The sequence below is a fragment of the Montipora foliosa genome, chromosome 4, assembly GCF_036669935.1.
Source record: "Montipora foliosa isolate CH-2021 chromosome 4, ASM3666993v2, whole genome shotgun sequence".
Lineage (NCBI taxonomy): Eukaryota > Metazoa > Cnidaria > Anthozoa > Scleractinia > Acroporidae > Montipora > Montipora foliosa.
The window spans coordinates 7,210,170-7,220,169 of NC_090872.1; the positions used below are offsets into that span (position 1 = coordinate 7,210,170).

Consider the following 10,000-nt stretch of genomic DNA (forward strand, 5'->3'; position numbering starts at 1 on the left):
CATAATAAAATGTTTATAATAACAAATGCAGTTACAATGATCATAATTCAGCGGAAATGGTATTTTAATCCTAATAACACTGATTAGTTGGCTATAGGCCACTTTCAAAAATACTGTAATACTCTTTGTTTTCCCTCCAAAATTGCGCAAAAGCATCGTTTCCAGTTTCTCTTGGGACTTACAATATTATTGGTCCCAAGAGAAAATGACAATGCTTATACAAAATTTTGGAGGGGAAACAAAGTTCATTACGGTATTTTGGATTATTGTCACCAACCCAATAGCCAGAAACAGGCCTTCTGATATTACGCGATGGTGCGATTTCGCACAATCGACCTCAAATCGCATCCGATCGCACAATTCACGAAAAATCGCATAATTCACAAAAGGACGCACAAAATTCATAAAATGAAACATAAATTAAGACGTTTCTCAGAAATTCCTGCATAAATACGCCATTTTTAAGATGATTTATCTTGGAAAAAGGCTAAAAACCTTTGGCACCTTCGATTTCGTAAACATTCGAAGTTCAAGGCTTTATTTTTCATGTCGGGGACCTGGTACGAGTCTCCTTCTATTGGTGCAACACAAACACGCCCTTATATACACACCACTGAAATGACACAGTTGCCTTGATTTGTGAAAAATAAGCGAAGTTGTAAGTTTTTCGGCAAAATGTAGTTTCTTTTGTTGAAAACTGATAAAAACTTACTCATGGATAAGTTTGTTGTGAAAACGCTCGCTTTTTTTTCGACGAAGAAGGAAGTTCCCACATTCCTCCCGATCTGACAGCTCACAATCGAGCAAGAAAGTACCTCACTGGTACGCTCCACGTGGACGATGGACTGATGTTTTTCTCGTCGTGCAATATTAGGGCCTTTTATACGAAAGAAAATAAGCCGCGGCTTACTCTGGCCACGGTGTAAAAAATACGCAAAAGGAACTATTTATACGAATATATATTCCCAGGTCAATATAAGCCGCGGCTTGATTTTGTACCATTTATACGGGGAGAACATTCGAGTCTTCAGTAAGCCGCGGCCAGAGAAAGCCGCGGCTTATTTTCTCTCGTATAAATGGGGGTATGGCCCTATTGTGATTGACCATCTTCGGAAGTTCGTGGTTGACGAGCACCTTGATCATTCATTTGGCATGTTAGCTGTGTCCTTTCAACTTTTCAACTTTTATTTATCCCAACTTATGTCGATCGAGATACATAATTACTGTTCCTTTGTGTTCAAAATGTCTTTAAGGCAGAAAAAAAGTGTTTTTCTTAACCTGAAACCGTATAAAACAAGCTTAAAATTGCTGAGAAAAAAATCGCATAATTTACATTATTTATCGCACAATTGGCCTTTCTAATCGCACAATCTGCCCTGAAAAAATCGCATACTTTGCATTTTTTAATCGCACCCTATTAGAAGGCCTGCAGAAAAAAATACTTAGCTTGTAGCCTGCAACATGTACTTTTGACAATCTCAATCATGTCTACAATGTAAGTTTAGTTTCTGAGTCTCTTACCTCCATATCTTTCAACTCTAAAAAGTTCTTCAAGTTTGTTGTATAAATGAGACCTAACATGCCAAAAAATTAAAAGAAAAATTAACATTTCTTTCTTTACTCTGCCTAATGCCAGATGATTTTACTCGACAATGGGGTCGCTTCAGCAGGGTTCTCCCTAGTTTTCAGCGCAACAGGTATCATGGCGCCTTTTCAAACCAGTAAAGCAATTGGTTAATGTTGGACGTTCTGCAAAGGATAAGCGACTTCTGAGCGTTTGCAGGTGGTAATAAGTGCTCTTACATAAACGTAAATTTTACCGTTTACCGCTTGATAAGGAGAACCCTGCTTCAGGGATGAATCATTGGGTTAAGTGTTATAAAGCAAAAAGACGTGCATTCAGTTTAGTTTTGCAAGTTTACATCAATAATACAAATGATGCTTAAAGGAGCTACCGGTATTTCACCCAAGATGACGTAATTTCACAACACAAAAAATGCCCAAAAAGTAGAATGAAGCATTGCAATAACCACTTAAAACAAAAGGAAAGAAAAGCACAGATGGACACAAATGGAAAATACTGAAATGGATTGCATTTGGATAATCTTGAAAAAGGTTGGGCTGACGTTTTTCAAGTTTATTGCAAACCGCCTGGCCAAAGGTAATTTTTGCTCAGAATCATCTCGTTTGTGATGTAACAATAGTTTTAAAAGGATTTAGGAAGTCCTTATGTATCACCATTTTCAAGTTTTAAACAAATGATTAACTAAGATTTCCCCGAAACACCCTAAAATAATGTGGCATATAGCCCCTTATTACTTAGGACTTGAAAAGTCAACGAAGTGCAGTCATGATTCTGAATATAATTTTGAACAGCAATTGCTGTGCTATTTTCAACTGAAGTAAATAGTTAAAGGCGCTGCCATGTATCTTGGGCCCTTTGGGAATTTTTTTTCCCAAGAGGCTCAGAAATACATTTTCCTTCATTCTGGGGTAATATTCTCTTATTTTTTCGAAACAACTTCTTGAGCATTTTTTAATCTGTTCAGTGGGACTGAGAACCGGAAATTGAAATCACTCCTTTCCAAAACCAGAAAATTATACAGTAATATTAACTAATAAATTAACCTGCTATCACAATGCTTTACTTTGAGAACATTTCGCTTTGCAGCATTTGCAGTCATATTTGGAACAGTCATGACATCTGCAAGTGGCCCAGGCTTAAATGTTTTGAATTCAGTATTGACCGAATGCATAAATGGCAGCCAAAAATGTATTCTTTTGTTTATGTGCTAATGAGACTCGCTAGCCTCGCTCTCAAGCAACATTTCTGTTATATTTTGTCCATGAAATGAGGCTAGTGAGGCTAATTAGCACATAAACAAAAGAATATTTTTTTGGCCGCCATTTATGCCTTCGGTCTATGGTGTCTAAGTTTTTCGTTGTGATCGAAGGCCATCAAATACAGTGATTGTCCAGTCGTTCTGTGGACAGGCTAGGCAACAATGAATATTGCAAAAGCATCTAACATTAAATACTTTACCATATTCATTTGCTCCAAAAGTCGCTCTTTTATTTGCAATATTGATTGACTAACTGATTTCACAGCCATATCACTTACTAGTGACAACCGTCATAGATGTTAAGGGTTACAGGTTCTATTGAGAACCCTGGCTGCAATACTCCATAATATGTTGATAGCTCTATGAAAATTAATAAGTCACAATTCCATACAGAACCAATGTCAATCAGTAAAATTTTGTCAAATGCTTTGCTTTACCTGTTGTAAACATGGTATTCAAGGCCATTCAGTAAGAATTTAAGACGTTGCTTGGCATCAACCTCTGCAAACAAACACCATCATTATCTATCGTCCGCAATAATTGCAATAATAACATTATTGTTTTTTTGTTTTTTTAAGATTGATTTTTTTTCATTAGCAAGCCCCTGAGTATAAACACAAAAATTAAAAGTTATTTTTCCCTCTTTTTCAGTACAAAGCTGTGATACATAATGTATCAATGCTTATTTTGATGTGTTGCAGTTCATCCATGTATAATATTATTTGCTCAAATACACGTATGCAGTTTTGGTGTGCTTTTAGTTGAGGACAACTTCAGATTTTTTAAAGCAAGGAGTGGCTACGTAATTGAGTGCATTTCCTTTTTGATCCCCACTACAAGGTGACAGTATTAATTTTGTTTTATATACTGAATAAACGAGATGTTCTCTCCTGCACATTTCCACTGTCAATCACTGTAACATAGGGTGCCTTTGGTTAGCTTTCTTCAAGAATATGAATGAAGAGATTTGTTGTAACAAAAAAAAATATTGTCTCTACAAATATAACCCCAAGTATATTTTTGATGACATGTGAAAACAAAATCTGAGCATTTCACCATCACTTTTCCAAGAAAATCTCATAGCAATACCTTACTTATTAGGGAACAGGGTAAATTGAATATACAGCTGGAAATTACTTTGTTCACATTCCATTGACCCTATTACATAACAACACCCAACTCTCTACGCCCATCAATTTTCTGTTAACATCATTAAATTCTTGTCCCCCTGAGGGGTGGGGGGAGGGAGGGGGTTTGATTGATGAAGGATGGCTGTATTGGCAGGCTACATGTACACTGTGTATTACTCAGTCCTCTATTAAGAACAGGGTTATCTGCAAAATTAATTTCAATTTATACTGACCAACATCTGAGGGTAGGTGTTGGTAGGGCTTCTTTGATGCTTCCGGGTTGTAAGGTAGCCAGTATTTGAAGATAGCTATTCCATCAACAATCCTGAAGAGACAACGAAATTAAAAGAAGTTGTTAAATACTGCCAGCAGTCATGGTATGGAATGATAAATTATTCAACACAGTAAACATGAAAAATATACTGTATTTGTCAATTAAAATCTTTGATCCATTCTGGCATAATTGCAAAAATAATTGAATTAATATACACAAACATAATGTACTGTACATTTGTAACTACACACCATCAATGTTCCTACAATATTATTTTTATCTTATTCTTGAAAAACAACATAACATAACCAGGGAAATATACAGAAGAACTGAATAAAGATTATATTCATAATTTATTCATGTTTTGAGAGTCATCAATTTTGTAAGAGATCAGCCAAAATTTTCATGATATTTTCATTGAGTCAGTAGAATTTATGTTTCACGTTGTGGTCCAAATATTTTTTGCCAGAACATGAACATGTAATTTCCTCTTGGAATAGTAATACACTGGAAACAGCAGGAAATGAAATCAAAACCACTACTTAACAAGCATGTTACTATCTCCACATAATAAAAAATTATCATATAATAATCAGAAACCAAATATTAAAATATTGATCGAGACATCAATAATAATTACTAAGAATTGTATTTGCCACCAGCAAAAGAACAACAAACAGCTCAATGTCAATTTTTATTCTGGTCTATTAAATTTTGTATCTTTTTAGTAAAACATAGAGTACTAGCTCAATAACTGTGGCTTAGAGGCAAAAAACTGAACTGAAATTCTGAAATGTAGTTTCATTGAGTTTGGACTAACAGACATTCTTTCCAGACCTTTGCTGTTTTAGACAAATGCAATGCTTATAATCCCTAATGAAGAGTCTTGAACATACCTTACGCTGAGATCTTGTGTGACATAAGCAACATCTCTAAACATGATTTTGCCAGATAGTATCGAAAACGAAAATGACCCTGCCAGAAGGAAAACAAAGCTGAATGTCCACTTCAAAACTGAGCTAAAATTTGAACTTTTGATCAAAATAGAGATACAGGAGCTAAGGCCATGTTTATACTGAAAAAAAAAACCACAGTGGCTGGCTGATCAATCGTCAAGGATCTTCCAGTGCTCAAAATATTATTTTAAAAAAGTCCCCGTTGTCCCTGTTTCAAAACCCGGGTAGCTAAATCCGTAAATTTGGTTGCCCTGATAAATGCTTGGTTGCCCACTAGGAAACCTGTAACGATTAAATGCACGCCATGTTGAAATGCAATCACATGTGCCTGTGTTTTTTTTGTGGGAGTCTGGGTTTAAGTTTTAGCATTATTCTACAATCTTCAGCAGTTGAGCGAGTGTCTAATCGGCAAGGGTGGGTGGGTCGTGGGTCATGGGTCATGGGTTGTGGGTCGTTGGTCGTGGGTCCCTAACCCTTTTTTTTATCAACGACTGGAAATTCTCAAAACAGACAAGACCTAAGACAAATTTGGACCGAGCACTGAGGGAGCTAATGTATATCTTTTTTTATCTTCAAACAAACACGACCCACAACCCAACCACCCACCCACGCAATTTAACCTCCCCCAGTTGAGCAGTTCTGGCTATTTTTTGTACAAGCCAAAGGTATTCAAAACACGGGAAAATGCTCAGCTGCAAGATATTAATTATTGTTAACTTCACACTATTTTCAGACATTGGAAATAGAAAACTAACAAGTGAGTCAGGAGCTGCTTATGTAATTCATTTCCATTTTTTGCTGGGTTGTCAATAATTATTGTTTTTTCTTCGGGCAACCAGGCTTTTCATTTTACCAAAAACTGGTCACCCGGTAAACTTTCTGGTCATCTGGGACCAGATACTGCAAATTCCTAGCACTGCTCTTCCCCCATAATGTTAACAACCCAAAAAATCTAAAAGATTCAGTTTGAACTGAACAACTTACCGGTGGGTTAATTTAATGAGAAAAAAATCCACTCTTTCAAATAAGACCCCTTTCCCAGTTGGACAAGACCAAACAAAGATAGATCTTGCATCTAATGTACCCTTTACCTTAAATTTAAAAGAAGTGGGGATGGCACAGTGGTGATAGTAACCCACCTCCCACCAATGTGGCCTGGGTTTGTCTCTCAGACTTCACGTCACATGTGGGTTGAGTTTGTTGGTTTTCTACTCCACTCCGAGAAGTTGCGGGGATGGCGCAGTGGTGAGAGCACTTGCCTCCCACCAATGTGGCCCGGGTTCAATTCCCAGACTCGGAATCATATGTGGGTTGAGTTTGTTGGTTCGCTACTCTGCACCGAAAGGTTTTTTTGGTTTTTCTCTGGGTACTCCAGTTTTCCCCTCTCCTCAAATTAACCATCCTTTGATTTGATTTGCACTAATTTGTTGATTTCAGTTTACAGTGTCCCCAATTAGTGCTCCAACACTAGAAGACTAGACACTTAAATAAAGTTCCTTTTTAAAGTTCGTTTTTTGTCTCAGAGCACTCTGTCTGGTTTTCCCCTCTCACCAAAACCCAACATATGATTTGATTTCCGTGCAGTGTCCCTAATTTTTGTCATTCTGTGTGCATGCGACACGAGTTATCTGTGTTAAGACCCATTAAACCAATGTCCTTGCGAAATGGATGGACTCCTATTTGTGACAAAAAAGCGAAATGAGTAACACGTAACGAACGTGGGCTGACTAATGCCAGGTCCCTATCTTAGGTGAGGTCAAACTTATTCTTCTCTGTATTAATTGGCCAAAGTGTCCAAGAAATTCAGTCCTTTGGTTGCAGAATGAGCCTGAATCATTAAAAAGCCCTTTTTGACAAACAAAAATTGCAGAAAAGTTGGTTCAAGGTAAAATGAAATAGAAATTAGACCAAGATCAAATGGGTTAATTACAGCTGTAAACTAATAATAGTTTCACTACATCTGCTCCCATCTAAGATAGTATGAAAGGCAGTTGAGATATGTTTAAATTATGTGCTGGACAAGTTAGTCGCGTTTCCGATTTGCACCTGACAAATTGTCACCCCTGTTTCTGATTTGTCTCCGGACAAAATCATTTTCTGAGCCAGGCAACTTGATTTGCATCAGATCTGCTTCGTTTCAACGTTTGATTTTTCAATTGCTAACCTGAACAGCACTTTGGTTGTCCTTGCAAGTTTTTGTTTGTGACTCCTAAAACACCTTGGTCATGTAGAACAATATCAATACCACTTGCATGCTCATTTAAGCAATACCAATGCCAGCTTGAGCAAATTGCCCGGTTAAGCAAATCGAGATTGATTCCTCTTACAAAATCTACATGTACCAATAATTATTACAAACTTTTACATTCACCCTTTTTACACGGGGACTTCAAGGTGGCCTCCTTGGGTTTTGGCCTCTGGGTCAAAACCCTGCAAGGGAAATGATGTGCAACTTACAAATACAAGAACCAGTAAGGTTTTCCACAATAATCATTCATACTTTCTTATGCTCTGAACTGTGATGATTTTAAAGTTGTAGAACTATGCTTATCAGAGGTTTATGTTGTGCTTATAAATTCAACCACAGCAGCCATGTTGGTCAGTCAAAATTGTTGTCCTGTAATAAAACTTGATTCTCATAGAAACATCTTGTTTCTCTCCAAATACAAACTATAGCCAGTGATTAAAGACCCATGTTCACCCTACAGGCATAGCGTGCCATGGAACAATTTCACACATGAAAATCCCACCAAAATTCATCCAACCAAATCGCTACAATAAGCAATGCAAATCTCCATAACAAAAAAAACAGTTGAAAAGCCTGTCAGTTGAAAATGGGCCTTTAATTTAAGTAAGTGCATAGCTCCTACTATCTTTGCAAACTTACCAATCTTAAAATATTGACCATCTTCAATGTATTTTAATCTAATCAGCCGAGTAAGTATGATGCCCATCAAACGGGAATGGTAGAATGTGATGTAAATAGCCCATAAAGAGGCACACAGGCAGGACAAGACAACAAAAACCAAACCACCCTCCTCAGGTGCTTTCGTTGGATTGCTTGCAGGTACACTGGGCATCACTGTGCTGACGTTGTCGTAATTTGCCATTCCTAGCAGCTCTTTCCCAGAATTAATGCTGTGGACTATGCTGGACTCTGGACCAATGGTTTTGCAAAATAAGCTTCAGGCTTCACTTTTTCAAAATCTGTCACTGTACATTGTAGCTTGGAACTTTATTCTTCCCAGAACCCAAAATTTCATCCTCTAAAACAAGGTCTCCTCTGAACAATTATTATCGAGGCCATATCAGCTACTTAAGTCTGCTGGAATGGACATGTAATAGAGTTAGCGTTATCAAAACTGTCTTGGGATTCATGTAAATTGAATCTCGTTGAATTACATGTATACAAAACCTACTCAGTAATAATAAAATTATTGTACACTGTAAGCTCATACAAAGAGAGTCCTAACTTCATATGTGGGAAACAGAGATTCAAGGGAATCGCTTCTGCATTTCTCTTGATTAGAACAACGCAGTGAAAAATGCCACCACGACAAAATTCATATATTATGCTCATCATTCTAGGAGTAAAAAATATCTTTTAGCCAAAACTTGAGCCCAAATGCGATCGAAATAGGCTTAACTTAATATGACATCTATTCATACCTAACGTTAGGAAATACCTCCAAGTGGCTACGTTAACCAAAACTTTAATCCATAGGGCCCTGGGTGTCAAAAATCAACTGTATTCCATGATTTACACGAGTTGTATGTTGGTTTTAAAACTACACAAGCTGCATAATGGAAGCCATATTGGATACAGTTGAGCGCGCGAAGGTTGATCCCAGTCTCCCAAGAGCCACTGTTGTCATTCAGTGGGGTGTCCATTGGGGTGGAGCAGAGGGTTGATACGGTGGGTTTTTTTGAAATCAATTTAAAAGAATTAGATACATATGATATGTCTATTATTTTTCTTAATCAATGTTTTATTACTTTTATTTTATTATTATCAAACTTGGACCAGTGGACAGGTGTTCTATCTGTACGAGACAAAAACTACCCCGCCCGCCTTAAGTCTCCTGCTGCTGCATTGCAGGTTAAGTCTTGAATCAGCGAAGGCTGGGTGCTAATGCGGCACCTAAACAGGTGTATGAAGTCACCACTTAGGGCAGAGGTGTCCCGAGATGGAATCCATTGCCATGCCTCCTGGACCAAGGCAAGCCCGTGGTTATGTGGTCAACAGCCTGGAGAGGGTTGGGCTCTACCTGACGTATCCGGTCAGCGATACAAGATGGCTGCCTGAAATTCTGCTCCTCTTAACTTTTGCTTTAGTGGAGATTTTTTCTCATATTATTTCGTTGACCGCGGGTCCTAACAAAGACAAGAAATTTTCCAGCGCGTGTGCCGAGACTACTGATATCGTTTTGGATGACTATTGGGAAAAACTTGAAACTAAATTGAACGGTGAACACAGTTGTCACTGTCTGCGGCAATCTCACGGTGTGCACCTTTGCCAATACGAATGGACTTGTAAACTTGGCGGATCGACGAGCAAATTTCTCTTCGCATTCATTTTCAACACACATAGCACAGTGACACCTTTAGTCTTCCACTGAGCAATGGCGGTAACACATGTTGACTGCAACGAGCTAGATCGGAAATCAATCCCTTCGGAACGAAGAAAAGTCGAAGAATATTTCAACGTATTACGTTGCAGCATTACCTTAACGTCGTAATATCGATTTGAATTTCACTGAGTGAGTGACAAATTGTCATATCTTGAAAAAATCGATA

The 10,000-nt window shown here is 37.8% G+C and overlaps 1 protein-coding gene across 5 annotated transcripts in view; it reads right to left on the reverse strand.

The window, feature by feature from the left end:
• The window catches only part of LOC137999680 (bridge-like lipid transfer protein family member 1), a 98,447-nt gene extending 89,423 nt beyond the window's left edge, over positions 1–9,024 (reverse strand). For 2 of the 5 annotated variants that reach the window (XM_068845535.1, XM_068845530.1), the window contains exons 1-6: positions 8,873–9,024; positions 8,091–8,528; positions 5,144–5,222; positions 4,207–4,298; positions 3,281–3,344; positions 1,522–1,574 (exon numbers count right to left, since the gene is read on the reverse strand). In XM_068845535.1, the coding sequence (XP_068701636.1) occupies positions 1,522–1,574; positions 3,281–3,344; positions 4,207–4,298; positions 5,144–5,222; positions 8,091–8,313 (511 nt within the window). In that variant the 5' untranslated portion in view covers positions 8,314–8,528; positions 8,873–9,024. The remainder of the gene's footprint in view (positions 1–1,521; positions 1,575–3,280; positions 3,345–4,206; positions 4,299–5,143; positions 5,223–8,090; positions 8,529–8,872) is intronic. The other 3 variants (XM_068845533.1, XM_068845531.1, XM_068845534.1) reach the window with 3 other exon arrangements.
• Positions 9,025–10,000: the final 976 nt, after the last annotated feature.